This window comes from Gopherus evgoodei, chromosome 17 (assembly GCF_007399415.2).
Source record: "Gopherus evgoodei ecotype Sinaloan lineage chromosome 17, rGopEvg1_v1.p, whole genome shotgun sequence".
NCBI classification, from domain to species: domain Eukaryota; kingdom Metazoa; phylum Chordata; order Testudines; family Testudinidae; genus Gopherus; species Gopherus evgoodei.
The window spans coordinates 4,186,169-4,208,397 of NC_044338.1; the positions used below are offsets into that span (position 1 = coordinate 4,186,169).

General features: G+C 39.0%; 1 protein-coding gene across 4 annotated transcripts in view; it reads left to right on the plus strand.

Moving 5' to 3' along the window:
* ULK2 (unc-51 like autophagy activating kinase 2) overlaps nucleotides 1-22,229 on the plus strand; it is a 52,257-nt gene that overhangs the window by 19,678 nt on the left and 10,350 nt on the right. For all 4 annotated transcript variants that reach the window (XM_030536416.1, XM_030536419.1, XM_030536417.1 and 1 more), the window contains 13 exons: nucleotides 526-699; nucleotides 1,885-1,958; nucleotides 3,105-3,206; nucleotides 3,873-3,931; nucleotides 5,361-5,443; nucleotides 9,066-9,116; nucleotides 9,472-9,557; nucleotides 10,346-10,517; nucleotides 11,913-11,973; nucleotides 12,435-12,527; nucleotides 17,833-17,970; nucleotides 19,158-19,303; nucleotides 19,771-19,851. In XM_030536416.1, coding sequence (XP_030392276.1) covers nucleotides 526-699; nucleotides 1,885-1,958; nucleotides 3,105-3,206; nucleotides 3,873-3,931; nucleotides 5,361-5,443; nucleotides 9,066-9,116; nucleotides 9,472-9,557; nucleotides 10,346-10,517; nucleotides 11,913-11,973; nucleotides 12,435-12,527; nucleotides 17,833-17,970; nucleotides 19,158-19,303; nucleotides 19,771-19,851 — 1,320 coding nt within the window. The remainder of the gene's footprint in view (nucleotides 1-525; nucleotides 700-1,884; nucleotides 1,959-3,104; nucleotides 3,207-3,872; nucleotides 3,932-5,360; nucleotides 5,444-9,065; nucleotides 9,117-9,471; nucleotides 9,558-10,345; nucleotides 10,518-11,912; nucleotides 11,974-12,434; nucleotides 12,528-17,832; nucleotides 17,971-19,157; nucleotides 19,304-19,770; nucleotides 19,852-22,229) is intronic.

Consider the following 22,229-nt stretch of genomic DNA (forward strand, 5'->3'; position numbering starts at 1 on the left):
TCATATATGAATGTTATTTCCAGCATAATTTAGCTGCTTGTATGGAATGTAACTTAATGAAAAGAGAGAACAGATTTAGGGTTTACTATTGACAGCATGGTCTTGCACATCTCTTATACTTGTGCAATTCTAAGTAAATGTTTAGTAAACGGTTTTCCTGTTGCTTGCCTCCTGTAGTTCTGTAGTTTTTAGATGGCTCAGAACAGCATTCTGCAGTGACGATGACAAGCTTTACAATCAAAATGCCACAAAGCTGAGTAGACTATTGTAAATACACATAACTCAAAAATATCACTAGTACTAAAGCTGTGGAAATGCATATTGAATGTGTAATTGGGGATTATGCATTTATAGAAAAGCTTTTAAAATACCATTGTTATTAATTGAATGCAGGAATGTTACCTGTTTGGCTTTCTTTCAGACTTTCAGTGCAGCTCAGTGGTGTTAGATTTATTCCATTTTGCTCAAGATAAATACAGGTGGTATTTACTTTCTCATGTGTTTTTTAAATATATGTATTTTCAGCTAAAGGAACACTTAGTGAAGACACCATCCGAGTTTTCCTCCAGCAGATTGCAGCTGCTATGCGTATCCTACATAGTAAGGGAATAATTCATAGGGATCTTAAACCGCAGAACATCTTGTTGTCTTACGCAAGTCGTAGGAAGTCAAGCGTCAGTGGCATACGAATCAAAATAGGTAAATTCTTTTTTTCCTTAAAAGGTAAACTTCAAATACAGTGAAATCCATTCAGTTGCGACTTTATAGTGCAGTAGAACGAAAGGTTCTGCTTTAGGAGTTTATGTTCATTACATTGCTGCAAATCACACACAAACCTGGAGAATAGAAATCTATGCTAGAAGATGGGTCCCTAGTATTAAGAAACTTGAATTATAATGAACTTTTTGGTTAAATTTTATCAAACAGGTATCTTGAAGAAACAGTTATAAAATGCTGATTAATGGTTCTAATATTAAACTATTTTAACTGAGAGACCATAAATCTTTGGTTTGCTGTAGTTTTAAAAACTTGCTTAATTTTTAGCCCATTTCAGAATGTGTGAGAATCAGCAGTTTGTTCATAATTCAGAGTGTGCTTGTGGTGGGAGGACTCCTAAGACTTATTTTTAAAAAGGTTCTAGATGTAGTTTTTGGTGTATTTTTGGTAGGAAGGGGTTTGGCATTGTAATTGACATGGGATATGAACTGTTTCGACCTTACCCTGACTGAATTTCTGAAAATGTTCTATCTCAAGGAATTAGGGCAGTGAGTTTCCATTGAAACAGACATTTTGTATTTAATTTATTTCTTTTATGATGCATTCTATTGTTGAAAATGAGGTATCTGATGTATATGGCCCATTCCAATAAATTCATTCCTGTCTTCTAATCAGTACAGAAAAGGCAAAATTACTCCCCTTGCCACCATATTTGACAATTCTCCAACCTTCTTGTTTGTGCAGAAAGGTTCAGGCATCTGAAATTTAAATTTCCAAACTTTTACCTGAGTGATTTTAATTAAGCAGACTGTGTATTCATCACTCTTAATGAACCATTTATATTTAGCTACTGTCTTTAATCCTTTCCTGCTGATTCCAAAAGGGTAGTCTGCAGCTGGAGAGTTGGCTGAGTAGCAATTTGTACAAATGCTGCTGCTATTTCTTGGCTTGCTGTTAGGGAGGCTGGTGCATTGCTCCTGTTTTGCTTCTCTTTGAGTTTATACACAGCCTTCTGCTACTCCACTAAGCTGGCATTTTATGACAATGCTGCACGCACTTTTCACTCTTAACTTGTGATTACAGTAGATAACGAAAGATAAATCCATTATAGACTGCATAGGTTTAAGCATTATTTTTCTTTTCAATGACGTGTGTTTCTTTAAACAGCTGATTTTGGTTTTGCTCGTTACCTGCATAGTAACATGATGGCTGCCACTTTGTGTGGGTCCCCTATGTATATGGTGAGTGACAGTATTTTAACTACATTCTGTATTTGATACATTGCTATCAAAGAAATAGGATTTGGAGACAGGCGAGTGCATGCTATTTAACGAGGATGATATTAAGGGGAGCATACAGTTTACCTTTCTACTATCTCTTCAGCATATGCTGTTTTGAGGCCTGGAGGTCATGATTGTTAAAATGAGGGGAAAACTGAGCATTTCTTTAGCAGTGCAGTGAAGAAATATTCTGGTAAATTAAAACTGGCCATGGTATCTGTGTTGATATTATGGGTTATGAGACATGTTGGTTCTTGCATACTTCTTGATGCACTAGAAACTAATCTGTAAGCTTACATACTCGTTGCCTTTATACTTGTTGGCATTGTCTTCTGAAGTAGGGCATTGCCTGATTCCCAGTTTCTGTGGAATAAGAAGGGTCATGGAGGGGGAGAAAGGGAAAATGGCTAGAATGCAAACATTGGAAGAAGACTTGGAGTAAACAAACAATTATTTCAGTAGTTGGAATGAAAATGTCATTTATGTATTTTCCCTTCATACTCATAACTCCAGATAGCAATTTCACTTTAATTGCCTTTTGTCTTTCTGAGGCAGTGTGGCTTAGTGGATAAAATACTGGACTGTGACTCAGGAGACCTGAATTCTGTTTTTGGCCGTCCCACTAGCCTGTGGGGTAACCTTGGAGAAATCATTCCGCCTATAGGTTCCTCAGTTTCCCCATCTGTACAGTGGTAGTGATGATACTTACTGCTTTCTTTGTAAAGCACTTGAGATCTTCTGATAAAAAAGCACTGTAAAAGACTGAGGTATTAATCGTTTGGCATGCCTCCATGCATACAAATTGCCTCCTTTTCCTATATTAATACCACCAAGATTTACTTTTTTTTCTCTCCAAGAATGCAGGTGTTCAGAGTTTAAAAAGTAAACAGTCTGGTATCTGAAATCATACAGTGGTACAGGCTAAAATGTTAATTTTTATCCTATCAAAATATTGACCTTGTTGCAGTAAACTGGACATTCTATTACTGCAGTTTGATTTGTGGGCTGATCCTGCTGCAGTGAGGTAAATATTAACGATTTGATTTGTAACACTGTGGCTGCCGGTTTTTCATAATCCCTTCTGTGTAACTTTCCTGTATTTTCCAGGCTCCTGAGGTTATTATGTCGCAACACTACGATGCTAAGGCAGACCTGTGGAGTATAGGAACTGTGATTTATCAGTGTCTTGTTGGAAAGCCACCTTTTCAGGTAAGACTTACTTTCCCTGCCTCTCATTTGATTGGCTTCTGTCAGATGAAAATAACCAATGAATCCACATGGCTGTGGAACTGCCAGCCAGCCATGAGGATTAGGATTCATAATGTCATCTTAGTCTGTTTTTGTTATTGCTCCAAGGAAGGGTGGCTCATGCTCAGTCCTTCTGAGATCTTAGGGTATGGCTACATTTGGAATTTCAAAGCGCTGCCCCGGCAGCGCTTTGAAGTGTGAGTGTAGTCAGAGCGGCAGCGCTGGGAGAGAGCTCTCCCAGCGCTGCATGTAAACCACATCCCTTACGGGTGTAGCGTGCAGCGCTGGGAGCCGCGCTCCCAGCGCTGCTGCCCTGATTACACTGATGCTTTACAGCGCTGTATTTTGCAGCACTCAGGGGGGTGTTTTTTCACACCCCAGTTGCAGCGCTGTAAAGTGTGAGTGTAGCCAAGGCCTGAATGTGTAGTCTGGGATGCATGTGCCTAAGAATGCTCAGTAAAGTTAGTTCTGAGCTCATATCTCCCTTATGATACTGTAAGCCTCTTTACGCATATGCACTTGAATTGGCCAAGTCTCCTTTTTTGTGCACATGTGCATAAACACGTGGGAAGGCTATTCTCACTGCTGAAGTGAGTTTTTAAACAAAGTCACATTTTTATTTGACAGGCCAATAGTCCTCAAGACTTGAGAATGTTTTATGAAAAAAACAGGAATCTGATTCCTAGGTATGTATATTTTGTATAGTAATTTTATATCTATAGAAATCAAGTGATTTGATGGTTACATCTTTTTTTAAAATACAGTTACAGTTTCCCAAAGTGACTATATAAAGAAGGAACCACCTCACCCAAAACATCTGCTGTATGTGTCTGTCAAATCATATCTGTTGACTTCAGTTACAAATATATTTTTACTACTCCTGTTAGTTCTGCATAGCCAGTACAACTTCTGGTTGTAGTCTGGTTGTAGCAAGCCAGCCCGGGCTGGGGTGAGTGGGAACAGCAGAATTGTTAATTAAGTTCCATTTTCAGAGTGTTTTACTGATGAACAAACCAGAAAGAGCACCCAGCTTGACTCTCAGATCTTTGCTTCAGTTTGCAGGGCTGACAGACAACAGTTGGGTTTTTTTGGTTTGTTTTTTTTTAAAGCAGGTTTGGTGTATAAATCATGGAGACAAACAGGGACTATATGCTGCTTTGGGAACTGTTTCAGAGCATAACACATTGTGAAGTTCTTCATCTTGGCTTTATTTTGTTTTTCATTTGTTTTTGTAGTCTGAACTGTGGCATCAAAATGCCAAATCAAAGGGTGTCTCCCCACTTCTACTAACCTACAATAAGGCACTTACTAGCTACTGGGGTATATTTGACACCCTTCCAGAGATCAAGGCAAAGAGTTTCAAAAGTAACTAGTGATTTTTGGGTGCCTCAGTTCTTGGGTGCCCAACTGAAGACATATTAAAGGGGCCTGTTTTTCTAAAAGTTTGGAGCACTACTCCCTCTCAAGTGCCTCAAGTTGAGCTGTCAAGGTGAGGTGTCCTAAATCACTAGTCATTTCTGAAAAACATGGCCCAACTGTATAGTTCTCATCCAAAGACTTTTAAAGGCAGAGCCTTTCCCAAATCTATATTTGCAGGAGGAGTCTCTTCACAAGTCTGGTTGTGGAGTTGAAATCTCCACTCAGAAATCTGAATAATCAGGAGAATACTGGGGAGAGGGGAATGTGTTTACCTTGATAAATTGAAATTAGAAGTCTTAGTTGGTTTACTCCAGGCTTATCAAGTATGAATTCCCCTTATGCCTGGCTTTAATTACTGACCAGCTGAGTTCTTACAACCTTTGATTTGGGGCCACTGTTTCCCTCTTGACAATTGTATGAGTTAGCCACCCCACTTTCCTTTCCTTTGTGATGCCTGGACCCAGTAGGAATTGACATTTAATGTTGCTGTGTTGACTTGGGAGTAATGTAATGCCTGTGGCACATATTGTACCATCCTTTCACTGCCCATGCTGAGTCCAAATGTGTGTCCTGTTTAGGACAGTCAAGCATTTGTTGTGAAGATGCAGTATTGTTCCAGGATGTTCGTTTCCTGGGTAGGAATGTAATATTAATAGAAATTAATGCATATTTGATTCTCTTTCTCCTTGTATACAGTATTCCTAGGGAAACATCAGCATATCTGGCTGACCTGCTGTTGGGTTTACTTCAGAGAAACCAAAAAGATAGAATGGACTTCGGTATGTAATTTTTTCATAAACATTTCCAGGGGCTTTTTACTTTCTCTATTAACCCTGTTGTTTATGTACAGGTTCAGTATAATTTTCCAGTCATCTGATTTAATTGGGTGTAGACACAAGTGAAATTTTTTTCCCCTCACTCATCTTGGTGGACACAGGATACTCATCCACAAATCATTAGGTAATTAACATCACAGTCACCTAGCAGAAATGTCTTCATGTCTATATGAAAACAAATCAAATAAATCTATATCTATGACTTTGATTGGGTTGTTTTTAAAACCAATTATTAAATGTAGATTGGTGTCACTGATCACTTTCAACTGTGGTCTTTTTCTTCAGTGTTAATTTGTTGCAGTCAAGGGAAAATAAACATCTGAGAGTGGGCAACTTCTATTTTTAAATTGCTTCTTGCTGCTTGCTTCAGTGTTGGGTACGTGCCCAAGAACAGTTGGTGTGGAGCAGCCAGTCATATTTTATTAGGTGGTAAACAACTACTTATGCTCTGCTTACGTAATCCATGATTATTTCTAAGAAATGGAATTTCATAAATAATCACTCTAAACATGAACAAACCTTATGCAACCTGTAAGCACTTAAATGTTGTTAATTAAAAAAGCAAAGCATTGAAATAGTAAACTGGTGTACTATTTATAGCATTTCTTTTCTAATGCCTAGTTGTCCTCTGTAATTGTTGGGGAATGTTTCCAACTAAACCCTTGTTCTGCCAGGCCAGATTTATCTCTTGCTGACCAGCTGTCACATGGTAGCTGTGTGCAGAGGAGCTGTACTTTTCTGACTGGTTTGGTTTGCATACTGTTTTTGAATCGATACAGCTGCCTTCGTTGTGCGATACCTTAAATTTAATTAAAAAAACAGGAGTACTTGTGGCACCTTAGAGACTAACACATTTATTTGAGCTTATGCTTATGCTCAAATAAATTTGTTAGTCTCTAAGGTGCCACAAGTACTCCTGTTCTTTTTGCGGATACAGACTAACACAGCTGCTACTCTTAAATTTCATGTTACAGTGATTTATAATTTGTTTTTAAAGTGCTCTTTTGTCTTTAGATTTGCTGAAAACATTTTCCATACCACTTTGATTAGAGAAATACAGCTTCCACGAAATGGGGATTCTCCCTTTGCTTTCCCATATAAAACACATACATGATGCTCTGTGTCAACACATCTGTTTTAACAGTGGTATATAGATCATGTCTGGTTTGAGCTCACACCTATATGATCTGTGTGTATATGTAGAAGGGGCATGAAGGACTGATGTAACACTAGCTTTGTTTGTGTTCGGCAGAGAATGAGTTCCCAAGTATCTATTACGCCTGGGATGATTTGTTTACAGATTTCTATATTTTTCTTATGATTAGAATTAGTGCTAGTAGAGAATTATCAAAGACTGTTAAACCATAGGAGGAGCAGAAAATAATCCAGTCGGAAATGTAATAGACATGGCTGTGAGCTTGTAAAATCTGAATGCTTTATGTGCTGCTTGTTCCCTACACAATAAATACAACTTTGTGGATTCTGCTTGTGCCATCACAACTTAACTGCACAAGCAAGCCTAGGTATTATATATCATTTATGCAAATACAGAAATTGAATCACAATTTGGCCTGTGTCATTCCTGTGTATGTGCAATGAGGAGGCCAGGGAGGAGAATATTCACAATAGGCTTTTTAATTCTTCACTACATTCTTAAGGCTTTCTTCATATAAAAATATTTTTAATTCTTGCTGTGTTCTGCTAGTGGAGTTCTCGCAGGATATCTCAAAAAACAAAAATACATTTTACCTAATTCAGACCAAAAAATCAATAACAGAATAGCTAAATTCCTGATTCTGCAGTTTTTTACTACAGTGGTTAGTCTTGTTGAAATCAGTAACAGTATTCAGAGTAAGTGCTGCACCTAGTAGGAAGTTTTTCAGAATCTGGCCCTTAGCAGAATCTGGATAAAATACCATATACTGTATTGACTGTTTCAGAAGAAGTTGATTTGTAAATTTACATGGATTAAGAGAGAAGTGAACACATCACAAATGCTGATTGTTATGATACCAGTAAGTAACAACGCACAACTAATCTACAGCACAAAGTTATAAATCTTCTTCCTGATCAGATATTCTGATACAGATGAGTTATTGAATTGATTAATGAAATGCAAACAGTACTAACCAAAGTGAGCATGTAACTTAGCTGTCACCTAACGCCTTACTTTTGATTTGGGTTTTTTGGGGGCCACCTGATATCCGATAGGGAAGCCCTGTTATAGTGGGTGCTTCACCTGACTTTTCAGCACTGCCATCTGGGAATAGTGGCTGACAGTGGTTGCTGAAACACATTTGGGGGACCTGCAATACTGAGCTGTTCCCCCTGGTGCTGTTAAAGGAGCATTGGACTGTTTGTGGTGAGAGTCCCGTGTCTCCCTTTGCTGCAGGGGTGGGGTCTTTCTCAGCTCACTGACAACCAAAAAAGGACTTTAAAGGAGGGTACATTAAATATGGTAAGAATGATTAATAAATGAATGAAGAGTGATCATTTGAATTGCTTGTGTTTTGCTAAAATATAAATAGCATTTGAAATCCTGCCTATCACAGCAGAACAGATTGGAACAGCAGGTGCTGTACCCAACCTCAAGAACACCTCATCCTCAGATAAAAGTTAATCATTAGATTACCAGTATTGAGCAACTATGCTCACTTCTTTGTATTGGGCTTTTGAAGAAAGTGCTGTTGCAGAAAGAGAGACTTGCTTAAGTCTAGTGAGCAGCATTGTTGTGTTTTTCCTTCTTAATTGTTCTAAGCAAATTGTAAGCTCACAAAGATCTAGGACTGTCTTGCTTAATTGATTCATTTTCCCTGTCTAATTAGCTGACGGTCTCTTCTGGAACTATAAAGTGCTATCAAACTGGATGTACTAAAGCAATTAAACGTATCTTGGGGTACCCAGTTACTAATGACACATTCAGATGTTTCTGTTGTTGAAGCAATAACCAATGAATTGCTCCAGTTCATTGCACAAATTGTTGAGAAAAATTAAGTAAATTCCACTTTAAACTGTGAAGCCAGCTACAGAGGCAGCGTGCTCTGCTCCTTGGGGAGTGGAACAGAGAATGCCTCATGCTGCTGTGGAGTAGCGCTGATGAGTTCAAAATTAATTTGATTCAGTCGCTGGCCACAACATGAGGGTTTGCAAAAGGGGGAGTACTTAGTGGTAACAAAGGTAAGGGAGCTTCCCATCCTGATAAGCAACGCAGAACTGAATTACTGTAGGGTTACTGAACCCCATCTGTTAGTGACTATGCAAACATTGCCCATTTGTACATATCGGTTATTTACGACCCTGACATTGAGTCATAAAATGTCCCTTAAACATCCAGTCTGATTCTCAGCGCAAGCCACTTCTTTAAAGCTATTGACTGTATTTCCTTTCCAAGTGTAATAGCAACAAATAGCCTGGAAGACTTTAATCTTTTATAAGCTTTTCAGCCTCTGGATGTGAAGTATTGATTCTGTGGAAGGGTAACCACTTATTTCCTTGTATGCTATAATGCAGATTCTAATATGATTTGTAAGTTGACGCACATTTGTTCTCACCTTTTGTTTTGCAGAAGCATTCTTCAACCACCCTTTCCTTGATCAGGTTTCAACAGTCAAAAAGTGTAAGTAGTTGCATTTTTCTACTTATTCTCATCAGTGAGGCATATTAGAAAAAAATATACTATTGAGTAGCATATTCTTTCTGAAACCTCTTCCACAGATCAGCAGTCATGCTCCAGTGAAATCTTTGAGTGTCATGTTTGGTTGAAATGTAGTTGCCATTTACGCATTTCGTAGGCATTTCAGCTAGTCTTAAGTAGCATTGTGTGAATGCATTTTGCAAGGACATGCTGTGTACTTACAAGTTCTGGAAGTGTTTATAAATTAAATCCAGCAGTAGGAAATCATTGCATTTGTGTCAGTTAATTTGTTTGAAAATTCATCTAATCAAATCTCAATCCTCCCTTCCTCCTCCAGCTTGTCCTGTGCCAGTGCCCACATATGCAGGCTCAATATCTGGCAGTTCCTGTGGTAGTTCTCCTTGTCGTTTTGCTTCTCCTCCCGTAAGTGTTCTGTTTTGCTTCCAGAATAACCCTTATCAAAAACATATTCCTCAATTTGCTATTATGTGCGGGCTGAAATTGTCAAATCTCCTCTAACGTGTTTTAATTTCAGCTCTGATAGCCTAAACAGTTACCTTAAAAACAGGCAGAGCAAGCAGTACTGCTGTCTTTTAGTGCAGCAGTTTTGTAAAGATTTTCAATCCTTTCCCATTCTTCATGCTTTTTTATAAAAGACTGTGCCAGATCATTATTTGTGCTGGCGTGAAATCCAACACAGTGAATGAGCTTCCCAGGTAATCCTTGGATAGCCTCTTTCTGGGCTCCTCCTAGGGTCTTTTCGCTGGCAGAGACTGATGGCCATCAGTTCTCCAGCCCTTTTTGGAGTAAGTGCCACTGTCTCTTCCTGGGCCCATGAAGAATGGCGATCAAATGAATAACTTCAGAGTCAGTATCCATTACCTATCTGAATATGAAATTGTCCGTCTGAAACGGCACCTAAGCTGGCTTCAATATATGTTTCAAAAAAATTTTCTTTACAGACATATTTAGTAATAAGGTTCCTTGCCATATGAAAAGGGTCTCACAATTCAAATTAGTATTTTTAAAAGACTTTGGAGAATTTTTATAATTTAAATGCATATATTTTTCACCTTTACTTTTTTTCCCTATATTCTTTCTAGCTAGCTATGCGCAGGGTAGCATTCACCCTATTGTATTGTAAGCCTGCCCCCTAAAAGGAGATCCTGCATCATGAACCATTTGGACTTATGATTCTCACTTTTCTTCAGTCCTTGCCAGACATGCAGCATATTCAAGACGAAAACTTGTCTTCCCCACCATTGGGTCCTCCTAACTATCTTCAGGTATCCAAAGATTCCGCCAGCACCAGTAGCAAGAACTCTTCTTGTGACACAGATGATTTTGTTATGGTTCCACACAACATCTCTTCAGATCACTCATGTAAGAATCTTCTTTATTTTGATGCTTAAGAACACTTCCCACACTCGTTTTAAAAATATTTTTGTATCCTATTGTTGGTTGCTCTTATTTTCTCCAAACCTATCTTAATTTATATTGGGAGCTTGTTTCTTGATATTTCATTGTGCTTTCTTTCCAACGAATACACTTCTGTTTATTGCAGAATGTATTTCATCATTTGTAAAAGAGTGAGGATTGGGGGTGCACCAGAAGTAGAAGGGTTAGTTTCTGTGCACATAACCCAGCATCCTAGCTTTTATTCTGTGCTGCTTATCAGAGTGCCTAAGGGTAGTGATGGCACATGGTTGAAATTAGAGTCCTTTAATTTACAGAGAATTCTGATTTATTAACACTGGGGGAAAAAAGCCCATTGTAAATAAGAGATGCATAGAATCATTAGGTGTCCTAGCAGTTGAGGGTGAACATGCTGTAGCATGTGACTCGTAGACCAGCTAAATATTGCCAGTCAAGTTTATAAGGTTCAGTTTCTTGCCTTTCTTCCATCTACAGCAACTTACTGTCTCAAGCTAAGAAACAATGAAAGACCAGACTTCACAACCATACAGTTTCACAGAAGGCTTATACTCTAGTATCAGAGGGGTAGCAGTGTTCGTCTGGATCTGTAAAAAGCAACAAAGAGTCCTATGTTACCTTATAGACTAACAGACGTATTGGAGCATGAGCTTTTGTGGGTGAATACCCACTTCGTCAGACGCGTGTGTCTGACGAAGTGGGTATTCACCCACGAAAGTTTATGCTCCAATACATCTATTAGTCTATAAGGTGCCACAGAACTCTTTAAGGCTTATACTGTACGCTGTGTTTCGTGGTACTCAGTGTTTTCATTTTTGTTAAACTTGCATAATGGCAACATAAGCCATGGATGTTTAGTGTTTTGTTTTAATCACCTGCTTTCCCCATGCCACTGCAAATGTCTCCATTTTTTAAAAATGTTGTGCAGTATCTTTGGTTCAGTTAAGTTGTTTTGTGTTCCAAGGAGTTTCTGGAGATCAGTGGTGTAGGTTTTGCAGTGCTAATATGCTGTACTGTAACTAGTTACACTTTTCCTTAAATATTAGGATAATTTGGGAATAAAATCTTTCTGATACTACTTTTCAAAAACAGTCTGTTACAGAACCACTTTCTCTGTAACAGCTTAAGTTTGGGTTAGATTTGGGATATCTTTTGTGAAATTATCTGTGAAGCAGTTCATATTATTTCTTGCTGCTAATATGGCGATAGAGTGTCTTCGTTTGCATGTATGTAAAGTGTAATAGACATTAAAAGGATTTCATATAAGAAAGAATATAGAAGATACATTTTCAGGACTTGACTAAATTATGGTGGTTTCAATTTATTCTCTGCCTTTTTCTGTAGATGATATGCCATTGGGAGCAGCTGGCAGACGGGCTTCGAGCGACTTCATGATGTGTGGAGGGTATATGTGCTGGGTTTTATCGAACTAAGTTTCATAGTCTAAAACTGATATTTTAGCACAACTTTACAGTTGTTGGATTTTGGCAGTGACTGGTTTAATTTTATATTGCTAAGTGTGGACTATCCACTGGAAGATGAATATGCCCAGTAGGATATATTTAACTATTTAAATACACCTCTACCCCAATATAATGCTGTCCTCGGGAGCCAAAAAATCTTACCACGTTATAGGTAAAACCGTGTTATATTGACCTTGCTTTGATCTGCCGGAGCGCGCAGCCCCTCCCGCCCCCCGCCTCCCCGAGAGTGCTCCTTTACCGTGTTATATTGGGTTGTGTTATATTGGGGTAGAGGTGTAGCTCGAGATCAGCAAGTTCTACAGAGAGCTAAATGTTTTTTTTTTCTTTTTACAGATAGTCCTTCATATTCTGTGACAATGTTTGTGGCTTCTTGTTTTAACAGGCAGTCACCATTAACCATTTCTGGAAGCTCAGGAACTTTACAGAAACCATCCTCAAGCTCCACCCGAAGTAGTTCTTCTGGTTCAGCTAACAGGTATGTTACTGAGTTGCTCTCCCATCTTTCTAATGATTTCTCTGTTGCTGTAGGGTTTGGGTTTTTTACTGCTGTTGCCTATTGGAAACTCATTTAGGATAGTGCTACTATCTAAGATCTTTCTTTAGTATTTGCTATTAACTGTGTTTTAGCAGTAGAAGGTTGCTCAATTAACTTCTGGCTCAGATGCACCCAGTTAAGTTCCGTGAGAAAAGACAGAATTGGTGTTAGGCTTTTCGATTAATTCTAAATGTCACTAGCAGCATTAGGTATCCAGGCACAGCCCTCCAGAGAATGGGTCTACATGTCTGATTAGCATTATGTAATAAACCATACCGACCTCCAGTTAGGGATTCAGGACATTAAAAGCAGCTATTGAGCTATAAAAAGGGAGGCTGTTGCAGTTAAATGTTGATAAACTGGTACACTGATGTGTGCAGTATTGGTCCCAGGATATGAGAGAGACAAAGTGGGAGAGGTAATACCTTTTATTGGACCAACTTCTGGTGATGAAAGGGACAACCTTTTGAGCTACACAGACATGAGAGGAAGAACTCTGTAACTTGAAAGCTTGTGTCTTTCACCGACAGAAGTTGGTCCAATAAAAGGTATTACCTCATCCACCTTGTCTCTCTGGTACGCTGATAGCACATTGGCTTTTCAGACATACTAGCATACATTAGAGTTTTTAATTGTTAGTAATCTACCAACATCCTTCAGTACCTTGGAAATCTGTGTGTTGATTAGCTATCTGTAAGGAGATGATGGTTCACAATCCCTTTTTCTGTATGTGGAATTCGGCTTTGCAGTATACCTGACTTAAATGTTCAAAACACTTTCCTCCGACAGTAACTGAAGACAAAGTTCTCGGTACAGCTTGTCAGATGATGATGATGACAAACGGCAATTCATTATTTTTTGACTTGGTGACATTTGGAAAACGTCATGTATACCCATGCTTCTATTAGTACTAAACAGGAGAATTTAATTTGTCATTTGATGTAATAATTCATTTCATAGTCCTATTTTTGATACAAGGGAAAAAGGGGATGATTATCCAAATAGTGACTGCAGATATTGACTGTTTCCTTGGCTTATGCTAATGTTACAGGAAGATGATGATACTGCTTTTTTTTTTTTAAGAAATGCTTGTCATAAGAAGAGAAGTTTATCACTTTTTGTTGATCACAAAGCAGTTTGCAAAATTTACTAACATATGGGCTGTTAAATATGAAAGGTGGAGCTTATACCTATTAAGGGCAGAGAAACAGAATAGCTGATTTTTTAATGACTTTTAGGTCTGAGTTGCTTTATATGCAAAATATTGTAAGTATATTCTAAAAGACTCTTTATGCTCTAAAGGGAGGGATAGCACAGTGGTTTGAGCATTGGCCTGCTAAACCCAGGGTTGTGAGTTTAATCCTTGAGGGGGCCACCTAGGGATCTGGGGCAAAATTGGTACTTGGTCCTGCTAGTGAAGGCAGGGGGCTGGACTCCCTGACCTTTCAGGGTCCCTTCCAGTTCTATGAGATACAGCTATATCTCCATATATTTAATGTTAATTGAAGTTATGAAATGTATTTTAGGTGCATTTCCACATATGTAATATCAAAGAGCCACTTATTTGTGCTGGCTCGGAACAGGTGTTTGGTATTCCAACTACAGGTGTTTTAATTACTGCTTGATCAAATTTTGAATGACTAGGTCTGATTATAGGTGACCTGGTATCAGGTGATCTAACAGCCAAACTGGTTAAGAATATGGAGCTGCTTTGGATGTGGTTTGTTGAAAAAGTAGTGTGTGTCTTTTACTGGTGGTTATGATATTTTGGTTTTATACAGTTCAAACTACAAGGTGATTTTGTTTTTCAAGCTAGGAAATATTCGTTTAAAGTTTTTAATTATGAATTTTTCACCAAGTATAATTAAGCCCTATGGAGAAATTTTTTTTTTTCTGATTGACTGGTTAAATTAATTTTACTAAACTGTGTAACTGTATGAATCATACCCAGGGTTGGACTTTGGGTGTAGGCTTCCACTGTCCTCCCAAGAATAGTTGTATGTTTCTTCAGTAAAACAATAAGCAGGGAAATAGATCACAATGTTGACTTTAAATGACTTTGTCATTAATATTCAGGAGATGAGAAAGGGGCAACTCACTTTTTTTAGGGCGAAATGAAGAACTCGCTGTACAAAGCGAAGTAAATGAACTTTGCATATAACTAAGAGGGAGTGAGGTCAAGTGGGGAGAGAACTTCACCCAACCCAGCAGCATGACCTGAACTGTCTGCAAAGCCACCACCCTTGCTACTGCTACAGATATAGTAACCGCTGCACCCCCTGCGCTTGGAATTTAGATGTGGGGCATCCGGTTCTTGGCATTCCCCCATCATGCTACTGGAGGCCTTTGTATAGATTCTGTGTACAGCCTGCCCTCTGTGCACGAAAGCTTTAGGCCCTTACATTCAGCATGTGGCCTTTAAAGCTGTGGTTTCATTACTGTCTTTTGGCAGATTCACCACTGCAGTAGATGAGGTGCAGAATATCTTAATTGTTGTAAAGCTGGGAAACTTCTTTAAATATGAGCTGGAGTTCTGCAGCCTGATCATCCTGCCAGAAAACTGTTGACAGTATTATCTGCTCAAATGTGCTCACAACAACTCCTGAATTAACAACCGTTTCTAGTCACTGAACAGCAGCAAGAAGAGGCACTGCTCTCTATCATTAAGGAAGCACCATCCCCAGGAAGTTGTAGATCATGTTATGTTAGGAGGTATTTTCACAACAGTTTTAGCCATTTGTTTTGCCTCACTGTGTTAGAGTAAAGCAAGTCATGAGATCTTTTTAAAACGTTTAGTTAATGGGAAATCAGTGCTGTATAAGGAAGCAGTATTTCATGTAATGAAATGGCAAAGTAATGAATGCAGCTGTTTCAAAATAATATCAAGAATCCAGATTTCAATAGAACCAAAGCCAGGCACTGGTTGTGGTGACTGCTCATTTCCTTCAGCTTTAGCAAGATGGGTAGGCAAAATAGTTGCTTTTTGTCAACTTCTGTCTGCCACTTCCTTCCCCTGAGAGAGTGAATTTCTTTCTGAATAAAAGATGACTTGGCACTTCTGCCTGCTTGCAGCTCTCAGCTTTCTGTTATGCTGACTGGCTGCTCCTCTGCTCCATCAATGAGTCTCTCTTCCAGTGGTTTTCTGCAGCTCCTTGAAGGAGCATCTCATTAGACCAGAACATGCGTGGTAGAATAGCTCAAATCTAACTCTGGAAGGAGGGACAGAAGGCTAATCTAGAAGACTAAAGTAGTTCTAAATTCTCTTGAAATTGACTACTTCAGGACTTGCTGTCTGATTAGAGTTAGCTTCCACACAGGAGTGCACGGATGTCCTTTCCTCCTTCCAGTTTGCCTTCTGTTTTGTTCCTCTGTTTGCTACTTCCCCCTTCCTTATGCTTCACACTGTTGCGTTCTTTCCCTTCTCACTACCTTCTCTAAAGTTCCTTTGTGGGCCCAACTATGCCCTGTTGCTCCCACCGTGGCTCACAGGCTAGATTCCCAGCAAGGGTTCTTTTCTGCCTCTGTACGGGTGAGGTAGGCTGAGGCTGATTTTTGGGCACATCATCATGAAGGTACCCTTGGGGTTAAGACCAGGGTTAGAAAAGTTGGTCCTTGTAGTCTGCTTTTTTACGATTACACTGAGGTGGTCCTTTCTCCCAGTCTTCAGTATCTGTGTGGAGTTTGTCATTCAGTCATCTGTAGGTGGCTTCTGGAAAGAAATGTTATGAGCCGTATGGGACGCAGGACTAGTACCAGTATGTTAGGTCATCTGCTAGATTTTCAGTTTCTTGGTATATAAAACTTGCTGAGAGATTTCAGTTTATAAAGGTGAGAAACCAATATTGGAAAAGAATAGGAGCATTGCTTTGGCAATAGGGTTAGCCAAAGGAAGTACGTTCTAGAAAAATACTGTTATGTTTGGCATATATGTATCAATTTCCCCACCAGCTGAATAACCATATGTTTTTCTCCTGTACTGTGGTTTGGTTTGCTGTTAGTAAAATTCAGTAAAGTTGTTAGTCTAGAATCACCAGTGCTTCCTTCATCAGTGTGAAAGCATTGGGGGTTTTTTGGGAATGGAGGACTTCAAGATGTTACATAAAATTTGGTGCATTTAGGTATTTTGTCTACATCTGCCAACGCAGAATATCTAATGCAGACTGGCATGTTTTACACACTAATTATCCAAGTGGAAGCACAAGAGAGCCATGGGGGACAGGAGGGAGACAGCATCTAAGACAGAAAAAAACCCTTAAAGAGGACATAAATTAAATTTTTATTTTAAAAAGACAAAACAAACTTGAACAGGTTTTATATTGTGTATTCACAAGTTACTTTGTCCTGGATAGAAGAAAAGCTATGAATCAATTTTTAATGTAAACTAATGCATTATAAATTAGAAAATGATTGAAATTAAATATCAATCACACACTGCTTGTAAAAATGGTTTGATTGCAATTCTTCCGATAATTTTTCTCTCTCTGAGGTTGGTAGTTTGTATGAGGGACCAGGTAGGATATTTGTCTTCCTGGGAGGAATCCGTTAACTGGAAACTGCTTGTTATATTTTTACTTGAAAGTGGTGATAACTGGATAAATTCTTATCATGGAGAAAGTTGATCCACTTATCAAAACTAACTTTGAGAGATAAGTCACTGACACTTATTGGCTGAAGTACATAAAACTCATCTGCAGCTTGATTAAATGGTTTAGTGCTCAGGTGTGGTGTTTTGGTCATTTTGTGCACCTAGGAGTTGATTACATAACATGTTTTCTTTTTATGAATTCACAATGTCTCTTGGGAAATCTCTGATTGTGCCTTAGTAGCTTTTGTAAACATTCCAGTCAATTTTGCTCTTGAACTTCCTGTACTTTGCACAGTGGGTTTTCCTAGAACCGCTTTGTTTTGAAAGGTAGTGAACAGAGGAGTTTGACGGGGAGGAATGGAGTTCTGCTGATCTGCAGACTGTGCTGCATGATTGATTCTACCAGTTAGTGTTGCAGTTCTCTGCACTCAGAAGGCCAGTATAAGAGAAGCTCATTAATGGCAAACTGGTCTTTATCTTGCTGTGGAAGTGACTGAGCCAAACTTGGATAAACTGCAATCTGTGCTGTCTACATGCTTTGCAAAACTGGAGTTTATTTGCCTGTTTCTGGAATTTTCATTAAATATGGATAATGGTACAAATTAGCAAGAGACCCACTTACCAGCAGTCATTTCCTCTCTCAATACCTTCCAACTTCAGACAGTGTCAGCCTTCAGTGTCCCCACGCAGCGAAACGGCACCTATTCCGGTTCCCACTCAGTTGCGGAATTATCAGCGTATAGAGCAGAATCTCACATCTACTGCCAGCCCTGTTTCAAACCCCCATGGATCACCGAGGTGAGTTATTCCTTTTTCTCTTGGCCTTCCTTTGTGTTTATACACTAAAAGATGGCCTGCTTTCTTGCATAGTAAATTACCACCAGAGTTACATTTGTGTAAGCTGAATTATATGAAGAGTTCAATTGTTTTGCACAGAATAATTCAAAACAGACTTTAGAATGACTACAGTGTATTAGTTCATCACAATCTGCAGTTATATGGCTAGCAATGTAGTGAGTTTTTCAGTAAAAGAGAAGTAGAGAAATCCTAGAATATACTTGGTTTATCCACTCTAAAATGTTGCCCAAGTAAGTAAAAGGATGAACTCTTGCTTTCTTCTCCTTCTTTGTATGTTCTATAGCATTATGACATGCACTGAAATGTCAGTAATAAGTTCTTCTGTTCTTATTTCACATGTTAATGATAGGATAAATGCATGTGTTGTTTTATTAGAACATCAAGGGACAGATTATGGTGTGTGAGTTGTTAATTGGCGCTTCATAATAATAAAGAGCTCTTCTTGCGAACTAGACTTGCTGCTTCCTGGTTCACTCCCAGACTTTTCACTCTTTATCCAGCCCATTTATTTTATTTTGGTACCCACTGGAGCCAGAACATTAGGTTCAAGAGACAGACAACTTGCAACCTAGTTTTCTTTTTACAGTTATCTGGATTTTTCATGATTTCTAATTTTGAGGCTATACTGCTGCAGTTTGGCAAGGGCCTTACTTTGTTTTTAATAACTTGTTTCCAACAACTGATCCGCATACCAGGTCCAGTACTTCAAACTCTTCTGATGGGTATATTCTAAGCTCCCTTTTCCTGCCTTAATGATCAGTGTTTGTGTTGGAGTCTGTTGCTGTTGCCAGCTTTCCCACTCAATTGTGCATGCAGCAATGGGAGTTCACAGGGGTCCATGCTCTATTGTGGGCTTAATTGCACAGGCTATTACAACTAGTATCTGAACTGGTAAAACGAGTTGTCTAAAGGTTGGGAACATTTGTGGTAAATGTCTTCTAATTTGTAATAAATTACAGCCGCGTCAAAAGTTGTGATTCCACTTTGTGACCAAAGGATATAAAATGCTGCTTATGTTTGGTGTGGAGAGTTGAGTTTAAGGCTCATTAAAATCATATTTGGATAAGCATCAATTTCATATGCTTCCCTAAAACGTCAAGAGTTTGTTTTGTGTTTGATCTTTTTAGATCTGCAGTGGTGAGACGGTCTAATACCAGCCCCATGGGCTTTCTGAAGATGGGCTCCTGTTCACCAGTACCAGCAGATACTGCGCAAGGTGTTGGACGCAGGCTGTCAACAGGGTCTTCGAGACCGTATTCTCCTTCGCCTTTAGGTAAGCTCACAAATCAGTAGATAATGAGGGGAAGTATAGCAGGAATAATAACTTTTGACATAGAATCATAGACTATCAGGGTTGGAAGGGACCTCAGGAGGTATCTAGTCCAACCCCCACCCCCAAAGCAAGACCAACACCCAACTAAATCATTCCAGCTAGGGCTTTGTCAAGCCTGACCTTAAAAACCTCTAAGGAAGGAGATTTTCACCACCTTCCTAAGTAACCCATTCCAGTGCTTCACTCTCTGAGTGAAAAAGTTTTGCCTAATATCCTAACATGAGAGTATCTGGTAAATTCAGATCTTGTCCGTTTAGATTTCATTTGCAAGAGTGGCTCATGTTAAGTGATTGTTTGAAGAAATAACGTTTAAAAGAAGCCTGCAGTCTGTTGTTCTTATACTGCTGTCCTTCCCTCATCAGTAAGGTAGAAATATAAACTTATATTCTTGCTTTTAATGTGCTTAGTTGGAACCATACCTGAGCAGCTTGGGCACTGTTGCTGTGGTCAACCTCAAGGGCATGAATCAAGGAGTAGAAACGCCTCAGGTGAGTGGCATTAGGTCAAGTTCCATTTCACTGTAAACCTGAATGCACTGGATGAAGTTAGGTTTTAGTCTCACTTTATGTGCCCCATTACCCCCAAGTGGCTTACCGAAGGTTACATGGTAAGTTTGTAGAATTTAGAAAAGTACCTAGGTCACCAGTCTCCATCCCTGTGGTCAGTCCGCAAGACCATAAGAAATTGACTTGTCTCTGTAGTTCACAAGGTTGAAGAACAGCTCTATATTCTGGTCCCCTGCAGGTTATTAACCAAGGATGGAAATGAACTTGGAATATAATCAGTAACAGTAAAGTACTTCTCGAAATGTGGTTGTGATGGATCAGCATGTCATGAGAAATGGCAGCAAGAAATATTAGTGTCTGTGTTCAACATTCCCATCCTCATTCCCTCAGGGAACTGACTAGTGTCTGACATTAGTGTTGCTAGGCATGCAATAAACTTAGTTCATCATAAATCATTAGGGCATGTAGGCAGCAAACTGAGGAAGAAGATCAGGATTCATGCTTTATTTGATACTATTTAAGATGGGGCCTATGGAAGGACTACTCAAAAGGGATACAGAAGAATTGCTCAGAAGAACACACTACACCATTTCTAACTGAAGTTTAAATAGTGACTTTGCCACCAGTGTTGGTCCATTTCTCTCCTGCTCAAGGGGCGCTTATGTCTGAAGAATCTAAAATGTTAGATATCTTATTTTGAAATAATACCATAGGATTAGAAAGGACTGCAAGGGTTATCTAGTCCAGTGGATCTCAACCAGGAGTCCATGGCCCCCTCGGGGACTGCGAGCAGGTTTCAGAGGGTCTGCCAAGCAGGACCAGTGTTAGACTTGCTGGTGCCCAGGGCAGAGAGCCAAAGCCTCACCACATAGGGCTGAAGCCTGTGGCCTGGAGCCCTGCCACCTGGGGCTGAAGCTGAATCCTGAGCAACATAGCTTTGTGTGGGCCCCTGTGGCCCCAGGCAATTGCCCTGACTTTTATATGCAGAAAACTGAGAATTCAGAGGGAGAATCTGACATGAGCACTCTGGAATTGTGGGCAAGCAGGTTATTTCCAAAACAGTCATTGCTTAATGGAATGGAATTAAATCAAGGTGAGGTAGGTCACAGTCACTTTAACTATAGTGAATGTAGGCCTCATAAGGTAATTAAAAGATTTGGCTAAATAGTTACAGACACTTAATTGAATGAACTTGGAAGAAGGTTTAAGATGAGTGGTTTTGGATGCACCAGTTTATGAAACAGAACCTGAATTCAAAAAACTATTGATTTGGCTGCCTCTTAAGAAACGGATATATTGCCACGTTACTATACAGTATAGCATGAAAAACAAGCAAAGAAGTTAACCACTGTGGTGTATTTTCAAAGTTCTTCAACTTGACTTAAAGATAAGTAAAAGTGTTAGCACTTCATTGTCAGAGTTGTTTAAGATTGTGAAGAGGTATGTGTTATCATCAAGGCTGTGACCATGAGACGTCAGTATTATGTACAATCCTCACTTGGTGCAATACCTCATCTGAAGTAGAAGAGGATGCCATCAAATTTCAGTCAATATAACCGATGGCATTGATAACTGGCCATTTTGCGTTTGAAGTTTGATATTAACAAACTAGTTGCATTCCCATTAGGAACACAGAATTTACAGCATCACATTTTAATGCTCCATCTGGAACATGAGCTGCACAGACAGAAAATAGTTCCTTTAGGAAGGGCACTTGTTTTTGGGTGCAACTTTTGAGATAATACTCCTTACTCAAAGCTCATTATTTAACCAAATGGGTCCTAAAGTTACTTTGTCTAGGTTTGCACAAGAAAAACCTGACGTTCGTGCCAAGGAGTGGACTTGTTTTGGGCACGGGGGGTTTTTACGAAATATTCCCTTTGGTGGAAGGTAGAAAACAAATAATTGAAGTAATAGCTCTTTGCATTACCTTGTTCTGTTAGTATCTGCATTCTTTGCAGAAGCCATGAGATGAGTTGCCTTTTATGATTGGAGACTGTTTAATTAAACTTAAAAAAATAAAATAAAAAAAATTGTGACTTATTATCAAAAGATTATCAGAATAGGAAAAAGTCAGAAGGGTGGGTTCCCTTCCTCACTTCCTGTGCTTTTTTTTGTTATCCATTTCCACCTTTAGTAATGTTATGTTTGAAAAGCTTTCCTTTAGTAATTACTGTCATTGTTTAAAGTAACTTCTCAGTGATACTGTCCTAAAAAATGTTCCCTTCAGATACTATAAACAGTAGTGTAATTCCATTACTCTTTCTTTTATCTTGGCTGCTTTAATTGAGAGTTAAGCACGTGGTGTGCTGTATCTGTTGGAGCTGACCCTTTCATTTATTATGGCTCAACTCTCCAGA